A 26,462-nucleotide genomic window follows, 5' to 3' on the forward strand; every position below is an offset into this window, starting at 1 on the left:
ATGCCCTGCTTGCAGAGCGCTCAAGTTTCAACATGAACATCTCTCCATCCTTAGGACCGCTGTATGCTCGCAGGATCCTTCGACGTCATGATCACCACCGTAGAGCGCTTGAAGGATTCATTTCTCTCTTCCCCTCTCTCTTCTGACCAACAAAAGGCCACTTGCTCCCGGGACCCGGGCTCCAATGGGCATACGCAGCTGTCTGATAGGCTACTCGCGAGCTGTCGGAACGAATGGAATTCATACAACTGCAAAGCCCAGCTGCCCAGTGTGAGCCAGACAGGGAATGCTTTCCGGTGAATGGATTCAAGGAACGATTGTGAGGGGCATATATAATTGGTTGTGTCTCGGCGTGGAAAACTTGCACTGCATCGCTCGACCTTCATGGCAACCGGGTGAGGGCTACAGTGGCAATATGCAGCGTTGGGTAAAGATACATAGAACGTAGTCTTGAATGAAAACTATTTCCTCGGACGCATCCTGTCGATCTATGTACGAATGGTGCACAGTCAAGTGAGTCACAGAGTCAGATTGTCGCCACTAGTGCTTATTCTGCCAAGCCCGGTATTGCCATTGCGTCTGGGAGTTGATGATGGGAATATGTCCTTATGCTTGACTAGCCATCGCTCTTGTACGTTACCGAGCGTATAAGGAAATCCCTCCCAGGTATCTGTTTCTCGCGTTGTGTACCCCCCGTTCAAAGCATCGACACCATGGCGATTATCGCAGTCGCAGGGGGAACTGGTAGTGTCGGCCAGACCATCGTGGAAGCCCTCGTGGCGCATGGCAAGCACACGATTCTCATCCTCACGCGCAAGGTGAGCCAGTCATCCCTGGGTTCCGGTCGCTGGGGTATGTTTGCGAGAGTCTGATACGTTGAGTACAACGGAAGCCGCACCACCCAGTCGACGAGCTCGCCTACCTGTCGGTAGACTACGGCAACGTTGGCGCTACAGCAAAGTCTCTCGAGGCTGCAGAGGTCCACACTGTCATCTGTGCGTTCGGCATGGAATCGGATGCCATCAGTGAGGCCCAAGTCAATCTTATCCATGCCGCAGACATGTCGGGGTCGACGAAGCGCTTCGTAGTGAGTGGGTACGATATGTTATTTAAGGATGAGTCCGTTGATTGTCATTCCCTCTGATGAGGATCAAAGGCGGCTGATGACAACCTTAGGCATATCCCTTTGGTGCCTACCGCAAAGTGGGCTTTGGCGGCGACTCACGCGGTCGAGGAATCGAGTCTCGAATATACGCGCGTGGTCAATGGGCTATTCCTGGATTATTATGGCCTTCCGCACCGGAGAAGCCATCTCAAACCATGGGTCAATGCAGTCAACGTGGCAGGGAAATGGGCAGTTCTTCCGGGCGATGGGACCTCTAAGGTCAACTTCATCACTTCCCAAGACATGGCACGGTTTGTCGCAGGACTCATGGACTTATCGGAGTGGCCGCCGGTGAGTTTCATTGCTGGCCAGACTGCATCTTTCAAGGATATTCTTCAATTGGCGGAAAATGCGCGAGGTACGATTAGTACCCCCGAAATGCTTAATGGAAATCCTTCCACTTACCTGTATACCAGGTGAACGCTTTTCTGTCAAACATGACAGTCTCGAAGACCTTCGAAATGGCCGAATATCCTTCCCCAAATTCGAGGAGACTGGGCTTGAAAGTAGTGGACACTCAACGGAGTCCATTTTCGCATTATTCCACTACATATCTGGCACCGGGGGATATACTATTACCAGCAATGATACTTTGGACACTCGATTTCCTGACATCCAGATTATGACCGCGGCGGAAGTCATCGAATCTTCCTGGAGAAACCGGTGATGAGCTTGAAATATAGTCTCTAACAGGTTCTACACTCTCTCCCTTACCTTTATGACTTGTTGGTGACAACTGGGAAATAATCCATCATCATGTGTATCGAATGAACCTTGAGTACGACTACTCAAAATAAGTATATCTATAAATGCGTTTATCACCGTGTGATGACCTACTCGTAGTATCTCAGTTTCCACCCCCACAAGCGACGGTGAAGTAGGGCAACAGTTTATTGCTCCTGAAATTCAGCGTGAGACTCAGAGTAGCCTCTCTGAGCTACGATGCTAATCTTGAATTAAAAGAGTGTCTCAGCGTTGGCATCATAAATGGCGCGCTACCGATCCCACCGCCGACGGTCGAATAGAACGTTCATTGTGTCCCTTACTCTCACAGTGCTGATATGCGAATTCCCAGAAAGCATGATGAACGAGCAGCTAATTGACTAGAAGACAGCGGATTATATCCTCAAGAAACAGGTAGCCCCATGTAGGAACTGCTCTATTTTCTCCTTTCGGCACGCTGTGGCATTGAGCGCGATTTGCATGTTCTATATACCTGTATACCAGACGTCCACATCTTCAACTATCACGGGCGATAGGGTGTCGATGCTATCGATTGACCTTCCTTCTGTCCGCAAATCTTGTGTTGAGTAGGCAGCTTCTCGCTCAGGTGCCACCTCGACTTCTGTTGCAAGTTACGCTAATATACGTCCGATGGATTGCAGTTACCAGCGTTCTGAACCTCTTCCATGCCATATACAGCATCATCAAACGCCCCAGAGCGGAATTTGATAGTCATGGTTTCCCACAGAAGTTTAAGTTCCCCCTAGTATGCGCGTTCATCAAGAACTCAATATTGGGTTTGGTACAGGGTTATGCTTTACCGGGAAGCAGCCTTCATGGCTAGACATTCCGTAGTCGGGCCCCAACAATTTAACGGAATCTTGATTAATTGATTGAGAAAGATGCTGCACCTGGTAACATATTGGTTCATAGGGATCCCAGAGAAGAGGGTTCTGGATCTATATCTGCGCTTATCAAAGCTGTATGCGTCCATTATTATCCAGACCCGGGCTGGAAGAGGTGGACGATATTATTTGCTAGTTAAAATCAAGACTTCTAAGATCGATGCCATTGTATGAGGACCGCCAGTGTCCGCTGTACGCCGAACATTGATTGATTGACCTCCGGTCCTTACGGGAACCCGTCTCACTCTAATGTTCACTGACTGGTTGTCGGCGTCGGATCCGAAAAGGCACTTGTGCGGATGGCTTACGGACCCCAAATCCAAACCGGGGCGAACCAAACTGCAAGGACGAGTCGGGAGCTAGTAGCTCGATGTCAAACATAATAGCCATCATCGAGCTTGCGAGCAATATAATACGCTTGGCTAGATTCCGACCCGGACATGCGTGTTGTCCACCTACATCTCGTTAATGGCCAGCCAAGTGTCTTATGTAGAAAATGTCAGAGGTGTCGAGTGGGTCTTACCTCCATAAGGTATCCAGCTTCCCTCGAGCCCTTCTAAGGTAAATTGCCTTGAGGTTGGAGCTTGGCTGTTCATCTTCTTGTCCTCTTCCGTAGAAGGCGAGACACATGGCTGAATATAGTCTTTTCGTAAAGGCCCACTACTTTTGTCTGTTGGATCAACAAGGAATCGCTGCGGCCAAAAGGTATCCAGCGGATACTGTCCATTTCGTGTGTTCCATACTGACTCATCGGAATGCGCGAGTCCTGTGTTTATGAGGATCATTTTATTCGGCTGGATGGTTGCTCCTGCCACGGAAAGCGGTTGGTGTGGTGAGCAGCGAGGGATATGGATTTGTACACCAAAGCGCAAGGTCTCAGCATACATCGAGAGCAGAAACTGCTGTTTCGCAAGCTTGTTGAGATCAAACCGCGAGGTGGTCCCCGGCTGAATGCAATCCCGAACCTCTATACGAATATCCTCGACGAGTGAGGAATCACGGTACATGTGAGTACAAAGGGTCATGGTCGATGGCACGACATTGGTAACAGAGCTGGTCACAGATTAGTCATTATAGGGAAGAAGAGAAAATGCGCAAGAAAATGAGCACTGCAAGACATACGCCCAGATAAAGCCAAGATCTGTGGATGCCGCCGACTTGGCGTCTTGCCCTTCTATGTTCAACAGCATCTTGTTTCTTTCGCGCATCATGGCCGATCCCCAGTATGGATCGGCTTCACTTCCACCAGCCATTTCACTGCTTGGCATCGTTTCCGAGAGTAGAGCAGCCTGTTGATGCCATTTCATGATAACATCGAGAAGTTCATCCCGCAAACGATAGGCTTTCGGGATCAGCCACGATGGCAAGCGCGTGGCTAGCTTCATTATTTGTTTATCATACCGCCACAGGTTGCGGTTGAACTCTGGGTTTTTTCTGACCAGCAGCGGGCCGTATAAGGCTTCCAGGATGGCTGATCCGAGATGGTTCTCAAAGAACTCGGTCAAGTCCTCCCCATACGTCCATTCCGGAGTCGCTGGCAGGGCCTTTGCCAATGAGGCAAATAACAGTCCTTCTATGCGCTCCGTTATTGGGTTTAGCTCGGCACCCAAGAGGCCTCGAACGAGGTTCTCATGGGTATGATAGCTCACACGGCCGTGCCACGGCGTTTGGCTGCCGGGGATAGGTCGATGCCAGGAGCCCGAAGTATCAGCGAGATAGACATCAGCGGCTTTCTGCTCCATCCCAAAGCAATGTTTCAGTGCAATGCTATATGCTCGGGTAACTGTAAGGCCGGGCTTGCTGAAAATGGCAGCGATGTTCTTAGCCCCTTGGACTATATAGACCTCACCATTCAGAAGATTTACCCGCACTGGCCAACGGTCCTGGCAATAGCAGCTGGCGGTTGGTTAGTCCCGATGTTCATATCTTGACGGGAGTGCACACTCACGAGACCCAACGGAAAAAGTTTGGTCCATCGAGCACAAATGGGATGGTACTTTTCAGGAACGGTAGTGAGTATGGAAGGCAGCGTGGCGCGTTGGGATCATTGCTGAGGGTTTGTAACTTCCTTAACATAGCCCAAATTACCACCACTGTACCCACAGCTACCATCCCAGTCCCAGGCCAAGAAAGACCGATTGCAGGCATGATCAAACTGCCAAAGGCGGTTCCATCTGTGAGACTATCTGGCGGCCCACATGCAGAAGCAGTTGGAATCACTTCTATTTAGCCTACCTCGAAGCAATCCGAGCTCGATCGGACGTCCAGTTAGCCAAGGCGGGAAGATTACAATTTACCTTGAACATTGACGGCAGATCATGCTCCAGGTGGTATTCACAATGCCGTAAATGAGGGGTTTGATGCATGGATTATAGCACTGCCTCTTAATAGTCCATCGTAATTGTATTGCCAAGTCTGTTCTGCATGGCGCTGTCGCCTTGAATGGCACCCTGCCTGGCGAATGGGCCCCCACTGAAGTCAGAGGGGTTTCTATGCAACAGAAGGAGCGCAATAAACTATTTTTGGTGGATGGGAAGGGTATCTGCATTGGCTTGAACCCTCTTCTTGTCAGCTCCTTCTCGGAACAGTGGCCTTCACTGTCCCGATATAACTGAGTCCATTTATTGCGTTTCCAGCCCATTTCTCTCCTCATCGCTCAACAGTCTATTCGGTGTCTGCAGCCTAGGTTTCAGACATCATGGTAGACTCAATGTTAATGCTGCACGCCAAAGTCTCCAAAGGTGCCTTTCTGGTGAGTGTCACTTCTCAGAGACATCCGTTCTCTGTGCAACTAACCTTTCGTTTTATAGGGTGTACTCTGGGCTTTTACGGCCACTGACACTATCTTTGTCCTCTTTCGCATATTTGTCCGGATTGCCTTCTTCCGTCGCCTCTTTGTCGATGATTTCTTCGTGCTACTCGCATGGGCTATTATGCTGACAAACGCGATCATCTGGCAAATCCAGGGGCAGGTGCTTTACAAGTTGTATGCGATCAGCGCTGGCCAGGAATCATATACCCCGGCCGTTCTACCTATGTTTGAATCATTCATGCGATATATCGCTCCTATGACTATCATGTTTTACTCGGGCCTGTGGGCCATCAAGTTCTCATTTATGTCCTTTTTCTTCCGCCTTGATTCCAAGGTCAAGAGCCATCGTGTCTGGTGGTACGTCGTTCTCGTGGTCATCGGAGGCGTCTATGTTGCGTCCGTGGCCGACGTCGACTACAGATGTAGTCTAGGTGGAATAGAGTTTATCATCAGTGAGAATTTGGCAATCTGACCTGGCTGAGCAGACGAATACTAACGGGGAGTTATAATCAGCCAAATGCAGCGACCTCGATCATGTCCATTACCAGAACCGTACATTCTGGGCCAACTGTGTCGGAGATATTGTCACAGATATCTTGAGTGAGTTGATTCAAGTCGACATGATGGGGCATGGAGCTAATGCCTTTTGCGAGATTAAGTCCTCTCAATCCCTATTCTCATTCTATGGAATACCTGCATCTCGCTTCATAAGAAGGTAATTCTTTTCAGCATTTTCTCGGCGACCATCCTTGTGATGGCTGTGGCCATTATCCGGGTGGTCGTCAACAATTCTCTAAACAGCAGTGTGGATATCGGCTGGTTGTACTTCTGGAGTTTCGTGGAGATGGGTACCGGTGTGTTATCTCCTGCGGTTCTTGAATTTTCTTAAAGTAATTGCGCTTGCTGATGAAATACCGATAGGGATCATCATTGCGTGTATCGCTTCATTCAGGCAGCTTTTTGTCAGCTCACAGAACCAGCATCTATTTGGCAAGGTCAAACATACACCACAGAACCCGCTGTTGGGTGTACCGAGCAAGAAATATGGCCTGTCGCGGGAACCCTCTGACACCGAGTCACAGACAAGTGACGCGGCGATTGTGCCGATGGATTCTGTGCACGTTCGTAGTGACTTTGAGGTAGTTACTTCATCTAAAAGGTGAAATATGATACCACTATGGCTAGATAATTGGGAACGGTCTGCTGTTCGTTCCCCCCTCCCGTTCGGCTTTCTCTTTCTCTTTCTACTTACCATTCTTTCCGTGTGCTGTACATTTTATTCGTGGACATGATACCTCTGAGACTACAAATAAATAGACTGATTTCTATTATAACGTACACAAGTCACTCAAAGTAAACGTGCAGTCAGCAAGAATACACTGCATACCAACCAGTGGCCACGCAACGAGAGCATAAACCTATAGTTACGGTCTCCGTCAATGACCGCCAGAAGGGCTTCAATTACTGAGCTTAGACTATTTCACTGAGCCTAGCTATGATAATACACTAGTTTGGAAATCTAGCCTAGCGTACAAACACACACCTCTCTTTTTCACCTGCTCCAATTGCCCCATATTGTCGGCCTGCTGCATTATCACCACGTTCTTCGAGTTGAACTACTCCACTCAAAAAGTAAATGGAATCACAGCCAACCCCCCCTAACACCCAAACGCAGCAGGCAACACACATCATTCAACGAATTCCTTGTCCTAAACCTCACACAGAAATGCCAGCTCGTCCGGGTGGGGGGCGAAGACCTGCAGTTTCCCCGCCCCAGCTTCAAAAACCTGCTTCCCGGTACGATTAAAACATGTTCGTAGATAGTACTAAGATTGACACTTTCGCCCATGGCAACAGACACGATGTTGTCATTGCTAGGCAGTGTTAGGAATGGGATGGGAAAGAGAGATTGAGAGATGCGCAAAGATAGTGGGAAAGAACCGGGACTGCTGGTAAAATAACCATCCATGTCAATGGCCTGTCTCGCTAGTATATTTAGGTAAAACTTATTCCACCGACAAGTATGCAAGGTACCTTTGAAGGTCGGTTTAGACAAGAAGAATCTAAATCTCACGTAATAACGCCACTGGTTCACGTCAGCGCCAACAAGGACTAATGCAATCTTTTCTGAAGGCATCAGCAGGACAAAATTAATCCCGCTTGGCACTGGACTGATACGATGCGCGTGTTCTCAAGTTAGCAAGGAGCATGAGTCCGAGGAGAAAAACGGCACCAAAGGGGAGGCTGCTATCGATGAATTAGGACTATTAAGAGACACCGAGAACGGCGATTGCCAGCTCACTGACTGGGAAAAAGCCTGATACAGATCATCATTCAACACCCTGATGACATTGCACATGTGCCATGCCCTTGTTGAGACTGCTATGGCTGGGCTAATAATAGTGAGCCACATTCTCTATCCGGTGAAAGTCGACCTCAGCACGGCGAGCCGCCGTACTGTGAGGGCATTCCGTTCGGAGATCAATTACGGCTGTGCCTATCAGAGACACTACGATAACCAGGATTGTGACTTGCTTTTTCATGCGCTTTAATGGGCTGCTATAACCCCCTGGGCATACTTGTCTACAATAGCATCCAGTCCCTAATAGTACACACCACCTCAGAGGGGCTATTCCCAGCTGCGGAGGGGATTCATGTGGGGCAGCCCGGGCTTGACTTCCAGACATATCCCATAACAAGGATTAAGAAAGAATGGGCCTGGGGAGCACTCATATAGACACCATGAGATTTAATAATTTGCACAACGGTAGACAAGAAATCACCTTCCTTTCACCTCTAACAACTGATCACTTTTATCGTTCAACATGGCAAGCTTTCATTTGCCCGTACGGGCCTTGTCCATTCGAATTGTCTCGCGCTCGTTGTACCGCCGGTCATTAGGGCCAATGCAGACTCGGTGCTCATCGCGAAAGGCCACAGCAGGCAGCATGACACAATTACTGGAAAGAGTCCACAGCACCACCAAGGTTTACCTTGACTTTGTGAAGTCCTTGAACCTCCCCGAACCATCATATCAGTATGGCGATGAACTCGATCCCTGCCAGCCACTTCCACAGGAGGTGGCAGAGGCCCGGGAGTCCGCCATTGAGGCAACCTACGAGCTCCATCACTTACTCTTAGGTCCACTGGGGCTTCTGTTTAGTTGCCCTGGCGAGGTTCGCTTCCTTTCCCAGGGTTTTCGTCACTTTTTCTTTTCTATTGTCTGACCTTTGTACAAGCAATTGTTTCTCCTCAGTCTCCAATACATCTACCGCCATAAGATCGCCCCTCAAATTCCCATTGAAGGCACAATCACTTTCGAAGAGCTCGCCCAAGTAACGAATCTCAACATCAAGGATCTCACTCGCTTTCTTCGAGTAGCCATCAGCCGCCATGTCTTCTACGAGCCTAGAAAAGGTGTCATCGGCCACACTGCAGCCTCCAAGCTCCTGGTCAACAACCCCATGATAGAGGCATGGCTTCTCAACATTGCCGAGGAATACTGGCCCGCATTCACACGCACAGTGGACGCGACGGAGAAGTGGCCTGGTTCGGAAGAGCCTAACGAAACTGTAAGAAGACAGTACCTCAGTTCCTCCACCATGGCCTACGATCTTGACCGCATTAACTACCACAGGGCTACTCTCTCGCCTTCAACACTAACATGAACCCCTTCGACGAGATTTCGAAGGACCCCCGCCGACAAGCCCAATTCATAACCGCCATGCGTTTCTCCCACCTCCACCCAGCTTACCACCTGTCCCATCTCCTCGATAATTACGATTTTGGTACCGGCGAGGGCACAATTGTCGACATCGGTGGCTCCCACGGCGAAGTTAGCACCGAGATCGCCGCACGATACCCACAGATTCGGTGTATCGTCCAGGATCTGCCAAATACAATCGCAAACTGGACTATGCGTGTACCTGAGGGCCTCCAGGACCGGGTAACCTGTATGGCGCATGACTTCCTGACCCCTCAGCCTATCCACGGAGCGGACGTTTACCTTCTGCGTTGGATTCTGCATGATTGGTCGGACAAATATTGCGTGAAGATCCTCCGGAATTTGGTTCCGGCGTTGAAGAAGGGGGCTCGAGTCGTTGTTAATGACATTTGTATTCCAGAGCCGGGGGTGTTGGGGCCTAAGGCTGATCGAGATCTGAGGTATGTGTTTGAGACTTTTGTGTTCTGTTCCATGTGTGTGATTGAGTATGTCGCTGACTCGATGACGATTGCTAGGTTTATGGATATCGCTATGAAGGCGTTCAATAATGCTCGAGAAAGAGACGTGGAGACGTGGAGGGAGTTATTCAAGGAGGCGGATGAGCGGTTTCGGTTTTTGGGTGTCACTGTGCCTGCTGGGGCGAGGATGGCCATCATTGAGGCTGACTGGATGGGTCCATAAGTGAGAAGCAGGTACTTTGCATCTGGTATATGGGTTGGATAGAAGACGTCAGAATATCGAATATCCTTGGGCAACATAAGCAAAGTGTAGATGTATCGATTATTAAATCTACAACTGGAAATAGATTCTCCGGTCATCATTCATATTGAACAGAATTTTTACTTCAAGACGCTCTGGTCCACCCCACAACCTGCGAGAATGTGAGTATCTATCCTACCATTGATTTTACGAAGCCTGTGGCTGCTACTGATTGGTAAACCTCGACCAAGCATAAGTAGGTTGAATCATATTATATATCGCCCTGGAAATGATACACGTTCCCTGGGATACATAGTGGGAGGTTGCTTTTTAGGCTCGCCGGCATCTCAAGTGCACCTGCTCTGCATCCTTCATCCGTAGAAGCAGTTGCAGATCAACCTCCCTCGTGGTGGCCAGTACCCTCTCGCGCGTCTGCTCGAATGTCTCTCCCGCGTTGGCAACGGGACTGATCCGGTGATTTCGGAAAAGGCTCGCCATGACTGCTACAAACTCCACCTGCGAGAATTTATTGCCTGGGCAGTTCTGTGGCCCGTCCGACCAGGGGAAGTACGTGCACCGCACCGGAGTGATAAGCTGTTCGTGCTCAATCAAGGCCGCCTTGTCCGACTTGCTCGTTGTGACCCATCGTGAGGGTTTCCACTCCAGTGGATCTTCCCAGTGCTGGGGATCGATGTGCATCGTGAGAAGACTCGGATTGATTCCTACCTTTGGTGGGATCATTATAGTTTTATCCCTGATCTTCAGTGGCTGAGGCTGGTCGTTGGTCCATTTGGGTAAGGAGGGAATGGGGGGGTAGAGACGGAGGGTTTCAAGCTGTCAAAGGTGAGTATTTAAATGGCATGCGGCTATCAGAGAAAACCAGGCCTACCATGACAGCTCGGCAGCGCTTGAGTCTGGGGAAAAGGTCGGCATATTGACCCTTGGTGTCTGCCAACAACAGGAGCTCCTCGGCCACCCAGTCTTGCACGCTAGGGTATGCGGCCAGTAGAAGGAGTCCAAAACTCAGCGTATTAGCCGTGGTATCGTGTCCTGCAAAGTTGATCACGAAGATGTTGCCAAATATCTCGTCAGTAGTCAGTCCCCTTGGCGACGCATCATTGGCTTTGCCTATTGCGTCCTCACGATTCATGGCGCGCACAAAGGATGTCATAAGACCCCCCGAGCCAGCCTTGCCCTCGTTAAACGCCTGCACCTCCTCATCCAGCATACGCACCATGTGCTGCTTAAACTCCATCGCGGCCTTGGCCAATCGCTGCCATGATTCCGGAGCAAACGAAAACGAGAGGAAACGCCGTGGCATAATCATCAACAAGATGGCATTATCGAGGACGGTCTGCAGGGCATCACGATAGCTTACAGAGTTAGTTTGTTCCTTGTGGCAACTGTCACTAGCACTCTGGAAGGGATACGATTTGCGAAATCCTGTAGCAGCGAGGACATTCAATGAGAGCGTGCGGGTATCCTTTGCGACGCTAGAGATCTTATCGAGGCTTGGAGAGGCCCAAATACCAAGCATCTGGTGGGTCTGCTCAGTGCTTTCATCCCATACGAAGGACATAATACTCTCGTTGAAGGGAGTAGCCAGCACTTTTCGATGACGCGGCCAATCAGCTGAATTGGCCGTGGAGATACACGGTCCATAGACTTCGAGCACCGCTACAATGAAGCACAATGATTAGACACCAGGGCCATATATCAACAATGGTCCCGGGAAGACACACTATACTGTTCAACCGGGCGGATAAAATCTGTCCGTCGTTGGAACATGTCATGGATTGCTTCGGAGTCAGCGACATTGATGTAAATTTCCTTGGGAGTGACCAGCGCCCAGATTGGACCATGGCGGCGATGTGACTCGCCACGGTCAGCAAAGTACCATCCGCGCCGCGAATAGCGACCAAAATTACCCCAGTGGATGGGAAGTCGATCGAGCCAGGGCCAGAGATGGGGCTCAATCAGGACCCAAAGGAGGTTTTGGGGGTCGATACAGAGTCTCACGAGAGGAATCCCCATGGCGCACGCGCGGCGATAGTTGATCTCCATCGCTACCAAGCTCCAGGCCACGTAGGCCAAGGCCAGGGTTTGGAGGAATAGCAGAAACATGGAGATGGGCACAGTGGGCGGCTTGATGAGGGAGGTACGGAGATACGGCGGAACGAGGAATCAGAAGTGAGGATACGAAAACAAAAGAGGCCCTGACGCGGACGAAAGGAAAAGGTACGTGGCCATGGTTGCATTGGCGTGTCGTTCATTGTTTGTCTCACTGATTATCGTCGGTTCCCGCGGTTCTACGCCTTGCCCTAGTTACTCCGTACTTTATAGGTCAAAGGGGACAGGGATCAGTAAGGGCGCAGCAGAGTAGCGTCAGCGAGTGAATAGTGGATCTACAGTCTTCCCAATAGATGATGCTGTAACCCCTGAGAGCTCTTTGTGTTCCACGCTGAGGCCATTTCAGACTAGGGCTTGGTCTACGACAGCACCATTTCTGACATGCATCCCAACCCCCATACAGCCAACCTAATGGCACAATCACAGCCCAACTTGGACGCTCACATATGCATCCAAAGTGGCCTGATAGTGTGGCTTCATTACCCCTCACATGCAACTGCGTGTTAACTGCGTGTTATTTCGCCTCTCCGCCTCTCCGAGCAAATGCCTAATTGGGAGCGAATACGGAAATTGTTGAGCAACTGGTTTGCCCTGTCTTGGGGCTTGATTCAAAAGTAAGCATCGAGCGATGATGCCTTATGAGGATCTCTTCCTTACCTCTCCGCTTCGCACCTTCATGTTTATAGGTCACATTGAGTCGAAATGCTGGACAACCTCGTGAGGAGCGTCTCATCGACCGATCCTAATGATATAGCCACTGCGGAGCAGACAAGGCTTCCTCGCGTTGTATATCTCTTGCTTTCGGTACTTCTTGCGTGGCGACTATGGGCATTTACCATCTCCCCGCGGCTCCATCGCGATAGATTAGAGTACCTCCCATATTGGATTCCATGTAGGTTTCTACCACCTCTCTTCCTACGAGTCACCATAGCTAATGGTACTAGATCTAGGTTTGTTGTAAGGGCCCTCTGATGGGAAGCACCACTGACTAGAGTGACAAACTCTCCTACTTTATAGGTCATGCTGTACCTTTCTTTAGAAGTTCTAGCGCTCTCTTTGCTAAGGCAAAGAAAGAGTTCAACCACAAGTTATGTGCCCTACGTATAGCTGGGCAAGATATTGTGATGGTCACGACTGCTGCCCAAATTGCCGCTATTGATCGTGACAGCCAGACGTTTGCTTTCGAACCCTTCGTAGACCTCGTTTACGAGGAGATCGCCACTGTCTCCCGCGAGACTAAACCGCTTTTGTGGAGGACTCCGGCGGAAGGTTATGAATCGCTGTTTCCAAACGCCAAACAAATGACCGCCGCGCATACAGGAATTCATCTGCTGCACAAACAACTCACACAACCAGATGAAATGCACCGTTTTATGGCTAACTCACTAGCCCATGTGAACAATACACTACAGTGGAACTCGTTCTACAAGACAAGTGTCCTTGCCTCAACCCCAGACGTGAAGGTGGTTTCTTTGGAATGCATGTGTCGTGATGTGATCATCGATGCCCAGCTGACATCATTTTTTGGCCCTCGCATACTGGAGCTCGAGCCCAATATCCGATCGTTTCTGAAAGCATGGGATCGCATTAGTTGGCAGGTCACATACAAACTCCCATCCTTTCTGGCCAAGCACGCTACACAGCTCCGGGATCATCTCATTGAGGTTCTCGTGGAATACTACGCCTTCCCCGCCGAGCAGCGGCCAGGCTCTGTCTCATTCGTTAATGATGTCTATAACGACTATAAGCAAGCCGGAATTCCCGATAGAGATATTGCAGGCATCGTTTTTACGATCCTTTGGGGGTAAGCCGGATGATTTCTATGCTATCTATTCCATGGACATAAGCTGGTGATTGATTCAAGCGTGCCAGGCTTAATTCCAATGTCAACGCCATATCATACTGGATGATTGTTCATTTGATGAACAACCCCACAGTTGTGAACGAGATCCGAGAGGAGATTGCGCCTATGATGCGAAACCTCGACTCCGCCCCTGCGATTGATGGAACTATACTCGCGAATGTCACCAAAGATGCACTACTAAACAGCTGTCCCATCTTTAATTCAACGTTCGATGAGACCTTGCGCTTCACCGCCACAGGCAGTAGCTTTCGTGAAACTACGAGAGATACGACCCTGGAAGGTTATTGCATCCCTAAAGGTACCAAAGTTATAATCCCGCAGCGGACTCAAATGATGCACACCCCGGCCTTTGGACCGGATCCTCAACGGTTTGATTGCTACCGGTTCTACCAGAACAAATCACTTCTGCGAAAGGTGGAGTTTCGCGGGTTCGGTGGCGGTACAACGTTGTGCAGCGGGAGGATTGTGGGAAGGCATCAAGTGTTAGCCTATCTGGCACTTCTCCTTTGGAGGTACGACTTGGAGGTAATTGGGCCGGACCAAGAAGTGTTGGGCGTGCGAGGGAAAGGCTTCCCAAGGCTTGACGAAACTAAACCAAGTCTTGGTCCGGGAAAGCCAATGGAGGGAGATGATCAGATCCTTAGGTTGACTCGCCGTAAGATGCAGAGAATTTGAAGACATACTATATATGTGGTTCAGATGTCTCTTATATTCGAGTCTAATGTACCTGTCTTCCTGTGTGTATTGGTTGAAAGCATCCCTACAATTGTTCACATCGCTAAGAATATAGACATGCTGTCAACCCAAACCACTTCCATAAGAAAAGACACAGAAGGAAAAGCAGAAGCAAAAGGGAGAGGCAATAGATGGATTCTGGCAACATTTGAGCGATGGTAGACTACTCGGAGGCGTTCTCCGATCCTACTACTGACCGAGATCGACATAGCACTATCCGCACAACATGCTCAAGCAGTTGCAGCGCAACTGTCCCCCATTACTGCGGTATTCGATGGAGTATCGCTCATCGGCTTGCCGTTGCCATTGGATGCGGTTGCAGTCTTCAACGGTGCAGCGCTCGTCGACGGACTTGCACTGCTCGATGAGGTTGCATTGGAGGAAGAGTTTCCCGTGAGATCGATACAGGCAAAGCTTATTTGCGTGGTGGTGGCCGAGGCCAATGCATACACAGCCTGCGATAAGTCCCAGTCCATACTCACATAGGGCCAGCAGATTCGACCATCAGCCATTGTCACCAGATCGCCTGCAACGAAGGTATCTGTGCTTTTCAACGGGCTGCCGACCTGGTTCCCATGGGAATCCACCTGTTGAAAGAATGTGCCGGCAAACTGCCCCCGGCATCCCATCGCCACGAAGTCACAAATGGGATCCGAGATCTCCTCCCACGACACGAGTGCACTGTGGTTCCCGAACGTCGCCGCATGCGCATTCGAACAGTCGTTGGCGCCTTCGGTCAGCCAATTGATCTGGGCATCGCCGTCTTCAGCGCCGACTTCCGAGGTCGCCTGCTCTCCAACAATGGTGTATTTATCGGAGAACAGTGAGATGGCGACGTTGCGGTTGTTGGTGCGATTCAGGGCATGAGTGTAGCCACTCCCCATCCACGTGTTTTCGGTGAGATCCATCGCACCACGGGAAACCCAGGCGAAGATATACCGACTGCTTTCCGCAAACCGAGCAAGAGCACTGTAGCTCCCAGACATGCCACCCATGGGCTCCCCGGAGGCGCCGTTGGTGGTATTCTCATTGGAGATCTTCACCCCGTCACTTGACATTCCCAGCGTTCTGGTATTCAGCCAAATAGCCCCCTGATCTTCCGCGCAGATGCTCGCGAATGGAGGTTCATCGGCGGACTCGAAAGCGATACCTGTGTTATGGCTACAGCCCCAGGCGCTGCTAGCCCCGGTGATCGTGACCAGTGTTCCATTATCTGCAACGTACTGAATACTGTCACCGTAGTGTCCTGCTGCATCGCCAGAGTAGTCTGTGACGACAAAGTAGGCGCCGTAGAGACCCGATTCCTCAGAGTAGACCAGGTCGCCGTTGAGATCGGGCGACGCGGAGAGACCGTCCGTCTCGTGGACACCGGGTCCACCCAGCCACGTCTTCCACGTCTGTTTCCCATCTGTGTATCGGTAAAGGACCGGGACTGGTGTGTCGCTGGGGGGTGCATTTGTCGTTCCAGATGGCATGGCCTCATTTGTCAGGAGGGCAAAACCATCATTATGGGCAACGAGTCCGCCCACTGCGCTGTGTCCTTAGCACCCACATCATGATCTATTGTTGCATAATCACATACCTTCCTTGCCACCGGACACTGTAACCGACGTTCCGGTCGCCTTGAATGTTTCTACATCCACTTGCTGCACATGAATGTTTGTTTCGCTCGCGTCAAGGTAGGCAATGAAAGCGGACTTTCCATCAGGAGAGACAGCAAATGGAGTTCGCCGATGGTGAGGGTACCCAGTCCAGTAGGCCTCCTTGATGGGGTTAAAGGAATTTTGAAGTGCCAGCACCCCAGGGTATTTGTGCAAGTTGGATTCGGTCAAGGCCGCCGTGACGCGCAGCGCCACAGAGAGCAAAGAGAGAGCGACAATTCCTCTCATGGTGAGGGAGTGGATGGCCGAATCTTGGTTTCAGCCAGTGCATCTGTTGTCGAGGGGTTCACTGTTTATATATACAAATCTGTACTACATCAAGCCATGTCAGCAGGTAGGATAGGTTGACCCTTATTTCTCTTTCTTGCCATGGTCTAGAAGAATTCCCCTGTCCCTACTTCTGAAACATAGAATGCATTCCACCAATAAGCGCACCATCATTGGGTCCCACTAAGCTCGATATCCCGAGCTGCCACTACCGTCCACCGAAGGCTCTTCTGATGTGGATACGATGTTTCACTCTCATCACCACAAGGAACAGATGCTCCCTTGTTTACCAGAACATCACCGCTAAACAGCAATGTCTGAGACATTCGGTAACTGTCGGGGTGTGTCAGAGTAACCGGTCTAATTAATCTGAGCGGACGGTTCGACAAAGCATCAATGTTGATACCTACTATCAAAAGTATGAAGCAGAGAAAAGAAAGGGCGTACAACTCGCACGAGGCACCACCGGTGATAGTAGTGCAATCAATCCTGTGTTCAGAGGCCCCTAAGATGACGACGACGAATGGAGGTAGAATATTGCCACTGCCCTGGAGGCTGGAATCACGATCTGGAGTTCTTCATTGCGTCACAATCGGTGGTCTCGGTAGTCTACGAATTCCTTTGGCGACTTTGTCCAGGACTACACAAGATAGACCATTGTTTGGCATCGGACGTGGTGAAACGGTGACAGGCTCCTTAATCTCACGAAATGCCGAAGATCCACCGAGTGGAACTTGAACTACTGCAACCACACCGATAGTGCCCGTTGTTTTCGAATCAAACACTGTACCCTATATGCGATTTGGATTCCTTCTCGATCGAGATTGAATCCCCTACAATCCAACTTGATGCGAGCTGCGTTCGGTGAACAACCGAGGTTGGCGTTTAGACATGGATGCAATTCGAGGGTCTGCCGCATCCACGGGCCTGCCCGTGGAATACGGCGGACTAAATCGAAGTTCCGGACAATGTAGGATATGACCAACTTTACCAATACCAATGCACAGTTTTATTGACCAAAAGTCTATTTGTAGAGATCTACTATACCGTATTACTGCTTAACCAACTATATTCTATATCTAAAAAATAAAGCTCTGGATTATTGACTAGTCCGATTCCGAGATATTGTGATACCCCCATTTCTACTGTCTTAAATGGTCTTTTAAAAACTGCTAGTACTCGGGTTTTAGGGGGCATCTGTACCCTGTTTGTAGGGGCTATCAGCACTCTATCTCGATGCTTTAGAAGCTACTAGATCTTTAGATCCCCCGGGGCCCTAGAAGAATACTATATAGTAGTATTCCGGGAGTAGTAGTAATATTTGGAGATAGTAAAACACTCTTTCTTGAAGCTGGTGATAAATAGATTTAGAAGTATGTGGTAGTGATGGCTTTATATAAAATACCACGATTTCGGCTGATATTTTACTTTGTCCGGAACTTCGATTTAGCCCCCGCCGTAGTGGGATTATCTGCCCACTTCCCCATCAATTTTGGAAGGCCTCAAATCCCGGGTGTCGACTTCCTTGACTCGGGATCCATCTAACGACCTGGTGTTCGCTAGAGACTTGATGATAAGCCAGATTCATCGCCAGACTGGAAAAGGAAACCTGTCATGCAAGTACACAGCACTTCATGCCAATGAGCATTTCTTTCTCTAATATCATTGCCAATACCATCGGTGAAGGGGTCTCCCTGACCAACCAACGTAGGAGGAAGGATCCTGCCATGCGTTTATCGTGATTGACGGTGCGCATTGTAGCTGCCCATCGCTTTTCTGACCCCTTCGATACTTGTACCTTACTACGGGCAGAGAATGGAATACTACTTTCCTATTTGCTCCGCGGCGGAAATTGATTTCCGTCAAGACGGCCATTTAAACCGCCGAAATCCCCACGCCAGTACTGTGCTTCATCTTGCCATCTCTACTTACAAATCTGAGGCCGTGCCAGTCCGTGGCTAATCCAACCATGCTAAGCAATAAATTGGCGATCAGTAGCCTATCGTTGGGCCAGCACCCTTCGCACCTGTTAGACCACAAGATTGAGGTCGCCGCTTCCCATGGCTTTGCGGGTATTGAGATCGTCTTCTCTGACATTGAAGTCTACGCACGAGCGAAGCGTCTTTCTCTGTCGGAGGCAGCAGCAGAGATTCAAGGGATATGCAAAGCACACCGGATCGAGATTCTGTCCCTGGCTCCATTTGAGAACTTCGAAGGGCATAACTCGCCTCTCGAGGCGAGGCTGCAAACTGCCCGAAAGTGGATTAACCTTGCGAGAATTTTAAACGCGATATATCTCCAAGTGCCCGCTCAGTACAGCAGTGACTGCACGGGGGTTGAGGCGGTGGTCGTCTCGGAGTTACAGCAGCTCGCAGATCTTGCCCGTGCGCAACAGCCCGTGGTCAGCATTGCTTACGAGCCGATGTCATGGTCCACGCATTCCTCGACATGGCAGACAGCACTGCACATCGTTCAATGTGTCGATCGACCCAATTTTGGACTTTGCCTAGACAGCTTCCACGAGCTCACGAAACTGTGGGCGAGTCCATGCGACGCATCGGGTAAGCTGCCCAACGCGGACCATGATCTGCGAGCATCACTGCGCGATTTCCAAGATCATTGCCCTCTCGACAAGATTTTCTACGTGCAACTCTCCGACGGCGAACGGTTTAACCCCCCCTTTTCAACATCGCATCCGTGGTATCGCGAGAGCGAGGCGCCACAGTTTACATGGTCACGGCACGCGCGTCCATTTCCCCTGGAAACTGAGCTGGGTGGATATCTGCCTGTACCAGAAGTCGTAAAGTCCTGGATTGCAGGTAGCGGCTTCCATGGCTGGGTCTCGCTGGAAATTTTTGATTGGAGAATGAGGACGCCTGAATTTCGGCCAGAGAGTGCTGCGTACCGCGGTCGTCAATCCTGGCGAAGGCTGCAGGAGGCACTGACGCACCTTGGCAGTAATATGTAGCCGGAGGCCATCCGACTGTTGTTGACCTATGTCGATTCGGCGAGATCACCCAGGAGGGATTGAATCCTCGCCGGGTAGCGGGTGTTCTGTAGTGATCGATGATAACTATGGAGATATAGTCTAGACCTATGTGGAAATATAAACACATGAGGAACTCTAGATTTTCACAACGTGTTACGTGATGCGCAAGAAAACCCCGCGCAGGTGTTCTGGGGTTGGGTTGGGGCTTGACCTTCAAACCCCTTAACAGCGAGCAGGGTTCGGGCCGGGTCGGGGTCCACCCCACACGAGGTAGTATACCGCAGTACGTAGTATGTCGGTCCTCGTAGTACTACTAGTACTAGCAGAGCGCTTCGCGCTCTGCTATTATTTTATTGGTCAGATACTAGCGATTTTTCCCGACCTGGCGTTCCGATGGGTTGTTTAAATCCCACGCCACGTGACTGCGCTGAAGCGCGAGCTCCTCTTCAGCTGCGGCCAGAGCTAGTACTAGTAGTAGGGTTGACGTGCACACTTCAATTCAGCCCCGTCAAGTTGGGTCCCAGCGGAAACCTCACAGGACAAAATGTCCACCAGAGAAATCGCCAAAAAGGCGGTGGAAGCAATTGCTGCGAAGCTTGGATACGTTGATTCGGCGGTCTTGAACCGCATTGGGACCGTGCTTCCTGAGGAGCGACGCATAATTGAACAGAGTCTGCGTGCAAAGGACGAGAAAATGGGCCATTCAATCAAGACGTCTGTCACTGGCTCAACAGAATCGCTGGCGACCCAAGGGATGGTGTGCTAACCTGAGCGACTTAGACTTGCAAGAAACCTCTATAGCAGCAATGCTCGGTTTGTCTTCGAGCTTCTGCAAAATGCCGACGATAATCGCTTCACGCTCGCGCGGGAACGCAACGAATTGCCCTTCATCTCTTTCAGGGTCTATCCCGATCGGATCATTGTAGAGTGTAATGAGGACGGATTCAGGACAGAAGATCTGTCGGCTATCTGCTCTGTTGGGGAGAGCAGCAAAGCCGCATCCCATGGCTATATTGGGGCCAAGGGCATCGGGTTCAAGTCCGTTTTCATGGCGGCGTGGAAAGTTCGTATCCAATCCGGCAACTTTTCCTTCCATTTTAAGCATAGAATAGGCGATCTTGGCCTTGGAATGGTTCTACCAGTGTGGGAGGACCCTGACGACGAATGCCCTGATCGCTTAACCCGAATGACTCTTTATCTTCACACAGAAGGAGAACCGCACGCGCTCCAGCACCTCCGCCAAACCATTTTCCAGCAACTCGGTGATCTCCAGCAAACTTCTTTACTTTTTTTGAAGAACCTCAAGCAGATAGGAATCTTCTTCTATGATGGCAGTGGTGAAATGCAGCGATCTAAGACCTTTCGTGTTCATCATGCTGCGCCGGGCCACAGTGTCTTCGTCGAGGCTTCTGTCGTGGATGGAGATGGAAATTCTACCACGGCTGAGCAACGCTATCATGTCACCAGGCACACTGTCACTGGTCTTCCGACCAGCGACAGTCGCAACATCCCGGGTACACAGGAAAGCGGCACGACATTTTCGGAAGCAGAGGTTGTCTTGGCGTTTCCACTTACAGTGGATTCAAGGCCCTTGCTGGAGAAACAGGAGATATATGCCTTTTTACCAGTCTGCGAGTCGAAGTTCAAAGTGAGATTTCTTCCATTCTGTGAAATAGCAAAGTCCCGGTGCATACATGAATTAACGGGAAGAATAGTTCCTGATACAGTCCGACTTTGACACTACCGGAAACCGACAGGATATCTCTACGACTTCGAGAAGAAACATTTGCCTATTGCCTCACATTGCCTCAGCATTTGTGAAGGCTGTGTTGGAATTCTGCGAAGACCCAGAATTGTGCTACATGTGGCCAAGCTTCCTTCCCTTGTTAGATGATGACATAGGAACCTTCTGGTCTCCTCTGGCTGAATTGATCAAGGATTTGATTTCCGTGATCCCGGTTTGGAGGTCGAGGCACGGCAACGGCCTTCGTGCGATGAGCTCAATTGTGATCCTTCCATCTGACTTTATGGATAGCGATGGGAACCCATTACTGGATGACTCAATCTTGGATCCGTTCATATCCACTGCCTACCCCGTTGCGCTAGAAGAGGCCCTCGAAGAGTATGGTCTCGAGGTGGGGACTTTTGAGCTAGTTCTCCGAATGCTTGAAAGTGATCTTGAAAGTCCTACCTCCCGAGCCAAGTCACATGTGACTAGAGTAGACTTCCACTCTCGCCTTTCACAACTTTTGTTGAGGATTGAAAACGATGACGGGGATGAAATGCGTACTCTTAGGAATCTTGCTATTCTTCCTCTACGAAATGGTGAATGGGTGTCTGCAAACAGCGGCCAGGTATACTTACCAAACACTGGTGAAATAGATATCCCGGCCAACGTGGATATTCACATGTTGGATCCAGCAGCGGTTGCAAATAAAGACCGCAGAGCTTTTTTCATACACTTGGGAGCCGTGGAGCCGTCTGTCAGTGCAGTTCGATCTGCAATACTGGCGAAATATAGTCGCTTGAATAGCCAGGTGTGCATGGAAGATTCGAAAGCTCATCTTCATTACCTATACCTGACTGCAGGGCGTCATTGCAATGAAGATGGCCTTGGCGATATTCGTGTTTACTGTGATCATGGCCGTACGAATAATCCACACAAGGAAGAGATCTATCTGCCAAGCAACCATCCATATGGACCAGAGGCCCTCCTAAGGCGAACAGAGTACGCCCAGGGCGTGGAAGTATTGCTCATGCATTCAACATATCTTGAGGACATTCCAACAAGGCCTCATTCAAACCACCCATCATGGCGCATGTGGTTAACTAGCTCACTCGGAATTCGCGAAAGATTGAGTCTTGTTTCAGATGATAGTGATTCTCTTTCAGACAGCTGGACCTATGTCGCGGATTGTCGACCTGGAAAGCTTCTTGGATTGTTGGAGTATCTCTGGAAATACCAAAGGTCTGAACTGTGCCAGAATGCCGATCTTATCATGGAAATTCAAAGCACAAATGCAACAAGACTTTGCGATGTGGACCTACCTGATGACTGTCATCTGGATGAAACATATCTGCCGCTATCCAATCTCCAGGCTCTTTGCCAACGTTTTATGGAGAAAGATGAGCCCTTTCCGTTTTTATACCTCGAAGGAGATCCAGACGAGGAAATTTACTCCAAGTGGACTTTTCTCCACAACGATTTCTCAGTTGGGAAGGACGACAACATGGATTTCCTCCTTGATATTCTGTATTGGATCCAGAGCTCTAATCCTGATGAAACCTCCCTTACTTCGTATGAGCGACTATGGGATCTATATATTGCAATTGACGCCAAGCATCTTGCGAGCAAGGATAGGGTGGCCGCCAGGACAAGCATCGAGTAAGTCCAGTGCCCGCAAATGCCCAGACCGACTGCTCACTTCTAGTCAAGGGATTTTTTTGAATACGGTGACTACATTTTCGTTCCTGAACTCCAAGAAGATGATTCCTATGATGCAGCATGGGCGGGTCTTGAGAACTGCCTGTGGGACGCACCACCAAATATGATGTCGAAGTATTCTCTCAAATACGTCTTCGAGCAAATTGTCAACGAAAGTCAACTCGAGCATCTTTCACGATTCTTCAGGCATACATTGAGCATTCCAAATGCCTCATGGTCAGATCTGACAGGGGAACTGGTGGAACAGAGCCAGAACCACTGCGTTGACTTCGACCAAATCTTCGACATGTACAGGTACCTCTCTGGAATGGAAAATCTCCTCTCTACTGATGATTTGCGGCAAGTATCAACTTACTAGCTTTTTCGTTGAGGTTGAATCAAAGGGCTAAGCTTCTATTTTTAGGCGCGAATTTGAGGATGAAAGCCTGATTTTTGTGACCACAAACGGCGAACCCGGCTGGTACAAAATCTCCGAGTGCTTGTGGTCAAGTACTACAGATATACGTGGGAAGGTCACCCTCAATGATCATTACGAGGACCTGAAAGATTTCTTTATTGATACGTTGGGGGTCAATACGCTGACCCTTGAGATGGTATATGATGAGCTGTTGGAAACAGGCTCAGAATCAACAATCGACGAGACAAAAAGTAAAATCTGGTCTCTCAATGCTCTCCTTCAAACAGAGGGAGATTATGCCAATCCGGACCCACTGTTGGAAAGGGTGGTATTTCCAGTTATTTACCCAGATGGAACGAAGGGGCTCACATCTGCCGCGACGGAGTTCGCGATTCCTGACCGGGAGCACCTGGCATCACAATTCAGAGGCAGGATCAAGATGCTTGACTACAGTCTGGAAGAAGTTCGCCGTCTGAAAAGCTTCTTCGAGTGGACAAATCTCACGCATCGTTACTTATCTGCATCCGTCAAGGAGCTAACTTCCTTCTCTGGCGACACAGCACAACTGATTTCAACGCCACGCCGAGACTTGAGAAGAAAGGCGCATGCGATTCTCCGGTAAGTGTTATGGATTTAAAAGCTTGGGTTAGATAGCTCATATCCCTTCTCCATGTTAGAGTCGCGGCCACGTTCAATAGCCCGAGGTATCACGCGAATCCATCGGGGCTTTACGAGTTACTTCGGACAGCAAGGATTGAAGCAACTGACGGACTTTCCTCAATCCTGAGAATCTCCCAAGATGGCGTAGTGGTGGATGCTGAAGAGTCGATTAGCAAATTGCACATTAGTGAAGCCCCATCTGGTCTCACTGTTTATGTGCCGAAAGACAAGAAGGCCCAAGAAATCTGCTTCTGTGACCTTTTTCCCAAGCAACTGATTGACTGGATCATGCGGGATCCGGCCACACAAATTCCTAACAATATCGAACGAGATGCAGTAACTGTAGTTTCCATGATCTTGAATATCGACCCTTCCGCTATTGACCTTGTTTTGGAACGCCAGGGTATTATTGAAATTGACTTACAGAACGATGATCCCTGTATTTATGATGATAGCACTGATGATAATATGCCATCCCAACGGTCGCAAAGTCAGGGTCAATCTGCTGGTGAGGTTCCACTAGACCCACCGGATATTCTTATCCCGTTTACGCATCAGAATCGCTGACTTTCAAACAATGATTTAGTGGACGTGATGTTTCGACAAACCCAGATGGCCAACTATTGGCCCAACCCCGATCCTCCACCGATGTACTCGCCACGTGAACATACATCGGAGGACACTATGCAGTACCGTACGCTCCTCAATGGGGTGTTGTTGGCTGCGAGGAGAGCTACATTTCCCGCGAGTGGACCGTTCAACATGGGCGAACTGAACGAAGCACTGTCGGGACAACAAACGTTCCAACGATACGTTGGCTTCGATGGTATTGACATAACGGATGCGTTCCGCTCAGACAGCCAGCTCGAAAGAGACAAGAAAATTGGCGCCGCAGGAGAGCTATATGTATGTGGCATTTCAGTAATATTCTTTTAGGGTACAATTTAGCGTGTGACTAATTTTCTTGCAGGTTTTCGAATTATTTACACGGCTGGACCCAGCTCTAACGGGCTGGAGTGAGCAGAACTGGCAAAGTAAAATTCGTCGATATGTGACGGTCCACCCGGATTACTCCAATATGGAACCGTATTATGGGAGGGAGACCGCAGACATTACATATGATGATACTGAGGGCGGTTTCACGGCCCTGCTGATTGATCACGGGTACCTTGCGACTGAAGAATGGAGAGACAAGCGTCCGAAATATTACATTGAAGTCAAGACGACCACAGGGCCTTTGAGAACTCCATTCTACATGAGCAAACATCAGTATGAACGAGTGAGTGTTTCGACAACAATCACAAACATATACCCGCTAACCAAACCAAGATGCGGGCTGTGCACAACAGGAGGGACTATTCAGAGGTTTACATGATTCTACGTGTGTTTGATATAAGTGGAGGTAACATTGGAATGAGTGTCTATCTTGACCCGGAACAGTTCAGATTGGACGGAGGACTTGTATTTACTGGGGAGACCTGGTCCGTCATTCCTGGCTAACCAGGTCATATATCAGTAGAAAGGCTTTTGTATTGCAGTTGCAGGATTACAAGCGGCCTGGCATCGCCTTGCTAAACACACATTACCTGGACTGGACAACACTATGAGAACATCTGTCCTATCAGCCTCGTCGGGCCTAGACCTCGCCGTGACCCTCAATTCTCGAGAGAATTACTTAAAAATTACCTATTATAACTCTTATTTATCTATATTTATATAATTTTTCTAAACTATTTCTAAATAGGCTTAAAGTGGTACGGTTGACCCGGTAAACCCGGCCCCGAACCCGCCCTGAACCGGCTCCCGGTTTGAGTCGGGTCCTAGATCTAAGAACCGCTCTGGGTTTTGGATTATAGAGCCAAAACCCACTCTAAATCTAGAAACTTGAGCGGGTTAGAACAGGGCGGGTTTTCTGGTTCAGATATACCCGAAGAAACCGCTCGCTTATTTTAAGTAAAACCTAGAGTGGTATTCGGGTTCGGGTTCGGGTTCTAGATCTAGGACCCGGCCCCGCCCCCGCCCCGCGCGGATTTAGTTTGACCCGACTCGTTGGGACATATTTTATATATATATATATATATATAATCTAGATCTATATAGAAATCTAGAAAAAATCTAGAAAATCTAGATTCTTAAGGCACGTGACTGCCAAGAAAAACCGCTCGGGTTTCCGGGTTCGGGGCGGGTTTTAGATCTAGGACCCGACTCAAACCGGGAGCCGGGTTGGGGCGGGTTCGGGGCCGGGTTTCCGGGTCAACCATACCACTCTATCTGCGACTAATTTAA

General features: G+C 49.6%; 9 protein-coding genes across 9 annotated transcripts; 6 read left to right on the forward strand and 3 right to left on the reverse strand.

Annotated features, from left to right (window-relative positions):
* Positions 1-466: 466 nt before the first annotated feature.
* On the forward strand, positions 467-2,100 carry BDV37DRAFT_165946 (uncharacterized protein). Its single transcript, XM_032079249.1, has 4 exons — positions 467-818; positions 893-1,119; positions 1,177-1,523; positions 1,582-2,100. The coding sequence occupies exons 1-4, from the start codon at positions 714-716 to the stop codon at positions 1,830-1,832; spliced, it is 930 nt and encodes a 309-aa protein (XP_031939435.1). The 5' UTR covers positions 467-713; the 3' UTR covers positions 1,833-2,100.
* Positions 2,101-3,039: 939 nt separating this feature from the next.
* Positions 3,040-4,941, reverse strand: BDV37DRAFT_273173 (cytochrome P450; the record flags this gene model as incomplete). Its single annotated transcript, XM_032085014.1, has 4 exons — positions 3,040-3,248; positions 3,317-3,846; positions 3,916-4,689; positions 4,742-4,941. The coding sequence occupies 4 exons, from the start codon at positions 4,939-4,941 to the stop codon at positions 3,040-3,042; spliced, it is 1,713 nt and encodes a 570-aa protein (XP_031939436.1).
* A 316-nt stretch (positions 4,942-5,257) lies between these two features.
* Positions 5,258-6,811, forward strand: BDV37DRAFT_165951 (uncharacterized protein). The gene is made up of 5 exons (XM_032079250.1): positions 5,258-5,545; positions 5,604-6,057; positions 6,119-6,205; positions 6,265-6,459; positions 6,527-6,811. The coding sequence occupies exons 1-5, from the start codon at positions 5,492-5,494 to the stop codon at positions 6,766-6,768; spliced, it is 1,032 nt and encodes a 343-aa protein (XP_031939437.1). The 5' UTR covers positions 5,258-5,491; the 3' UTR covers positions 6,769-6,811.
* A 1,619-nt stretch (positions 6,812-8,430) lies between these two features.
* BDV37DRAFT_295673 (S-adenosyl-L-methionine-dependent methyltransferase) lies at positions 8,431-10,064 on the forward strand (the record flags this gene model as incomplete). Its single annotated transcript, XM_032089943.1, has 4 exons — positions 8,431-8,781; positions 8,845-9,177; positions 9,243-9,769; positions 9,845-10,064. The coding sequence occupies 4 exons, from the start codon at positions 8,431-8,433 to the stop codon at positions 10,008-10,010; spliced, it is 1,377 nt and encodes a 458-aa protein (XP_031939438.1). The 3' UTR covers positions 10,011-10,064.
* Positions 10,065-10,358: 294 nt separating this feature from the next.
* BDV37DRAFT_295676 (cytochrome P450) lies at positions 10,359-12,291 on the reverse strand (the record flags this gene model as incomplete). The annotated part of the gene is made up of 3 exons (XM_032089944.1): positions 11,771-12,291; positions 10,918-11,705; positions 10,359-10,862 (listed from the first exon to the last, which is right to left on the reverse strand). Exons 1-3 carry the CDS (start codon positions 12,150-12,152, stop codon positions 10,359-10,361), a joined length of 1,674 nt encoding a protein of 557 aa, XP_031939439.1. The 5' UTR covers positions 12,153-12,291.
* A 569-nt stretch (positions 12,292-12,860) lies between these two features.
* On the forward strand, positions 12,861-14,697 carry BDV37DRAFT_285089 (cytochrome P450; the record flags this gene model as incomplete). The annotated part of the gene is made up of 4 exons (XM_032087644.1): positions 12,861-13,050; positions 13,103-13,108; positions 13,176-13,962; positions 14,031-14,697. 4 exons carry the CDS (start codon positions 12,861-12,863, stop codon positions 14,695-14,697), a joined length of 1,650 nt encoding a protein of 549 aa, XP_031939440.1.
* Positions 14,698-14,920: 223 nt separating this feature from the next.
* BDV37DRAFT_295679 (uncharacterized protein) lies at positions 14,921-17,150 on the reverse strand (the record flags this gene model as incomplete). Its single annotated transcript, XM_032089945.1, has 3 exons — positions 16,340-17,150; positions 15,110-16,285; positions 14,921-14,949 (listed from the first exon to the last, which is right to left on the reverse strand). The coding sequence occupies exons 1-3, from the start codon at positions 16,644-16,646 to the stop codon at positions 14,921-14,923; spliced, it is 1,512 nt and encodes a 503-aa protein (XP_031939441.1). The 5' UTR covers positions 16,647-17,150.
* A 1,292-nt stretch (positions 17,151-18,442) lies between these two features.
* Positions 18,443-19,848, forward strand: BDV37DRAFT_166105 (sugar phosphate isomerase/epimerase family protein). The gene has a single exon (XM_032079251.1). The coding sequence runs from the start codon at positions 18,655-18,657 to the stop codon at positions 19,651-19,653; it is 999 nt and encodes a 332-aa protein (XP_031939442.1). The 5' UTR covers positions 18,443-18,654; the 3' UTR covers positions 19,654-19,848.
* Positions 19,849-20,218: 370 nt separating this feature from the next.
* BDV37DRAFT_285092 (uncharacterized protein) lies at positions 20,219-25,676 on the forward strand (the record flags this gene model as incomplete). The annotated part of the gene is made up of 9 exons (XM_032087645.1): positions 20,219-20,388; positions 20,455-21,322; positions 21,390-23,059; positions 23,111-23,407; positions 23,523-24,134; positions 24,194-24,684; positions 24,763-25,082; positions 25,147-25,455; positions 25,506-25,676. 9 exons carry the CDS (start codon positions 20,219-20,221, stop codon positions 25,674-25,676), a joined length of 4,908 nt encoding a protein of 1,635 aa, XP_031939443.1.
* Between the last annotated feature and the right edge of the window lie 786 nt (positions 25,677-26,462).

This window comes from Aspergillus pseudonomiae (genome assembly GCF_009193645.1).
Source record: "Aspergillus pseudonomiae strain CBS 119388 unplaced genomic scaffold BDV37scaffold_55, whole genome shotgun sequence".
In the NCBI taxonomy this organism is placed as follows: Eukaryota; Fungi; Ascomycota; class Eurotiomycetes; order Eurotiales; family Aspergillaceae; genus Aspergillus; species Aspergillus pseudonomiae.

Excerpts from the sequence above, each read along its gene's own strand:
- BDV37DRAFT_166105 (XM_032079251.1), top strand. The coding sequence starts at position 18,655 with ATGCTAAGCAATAAATTGGCGATCAGTAGCCTATCGTTGGGCCAGCAC.
- BDV37DRAFT_165946 (XM_032079249.1), top strand. The coding sequence starts at position 714 with ATGGCGATTATCGCAGTCGCAGGGGGAACTGGTAGTGTCGGCCAGACC. Across the intron at positions 819-892 it reads TTCTCATCCTCACGCGCAAG|CCGCACCACCCAGTCGACGA; the intron begins GTGAGCCAGTCA and ends GTACAACGGAAG. Across the intron at positions 1,120-1,176 it reads GATATGTTATTTAAGGATGA|GCATATCCCTTTGGTGCCTA; the intron begins GTCCGTTGATTG and ends TGACAACCTTAG.
- BDV37DRAFT_165951 (XM_032079250.1), top strand. The coding sequence starts at position 5,492 with ATGGTAGACTCAATGTTAATGCTGCACGCCAAAGTCTCCAAAGGTGCC. Across the intron at positions 6,206-6,264 it reads TATTGTCACAGATATCTTGA|TCCTCTCAATCCCTATTCTC; the intron begins GTGAGTTGATTC and ends TGCGAGATTAAG. Across the intron at positions 6,460-6,526 it reads TTTCGTGGAGATGGGTACCG|GGATCATCATTGCGTGTATC; the intron begins GTGTGTTATCTC and ends AAATACCGATAG.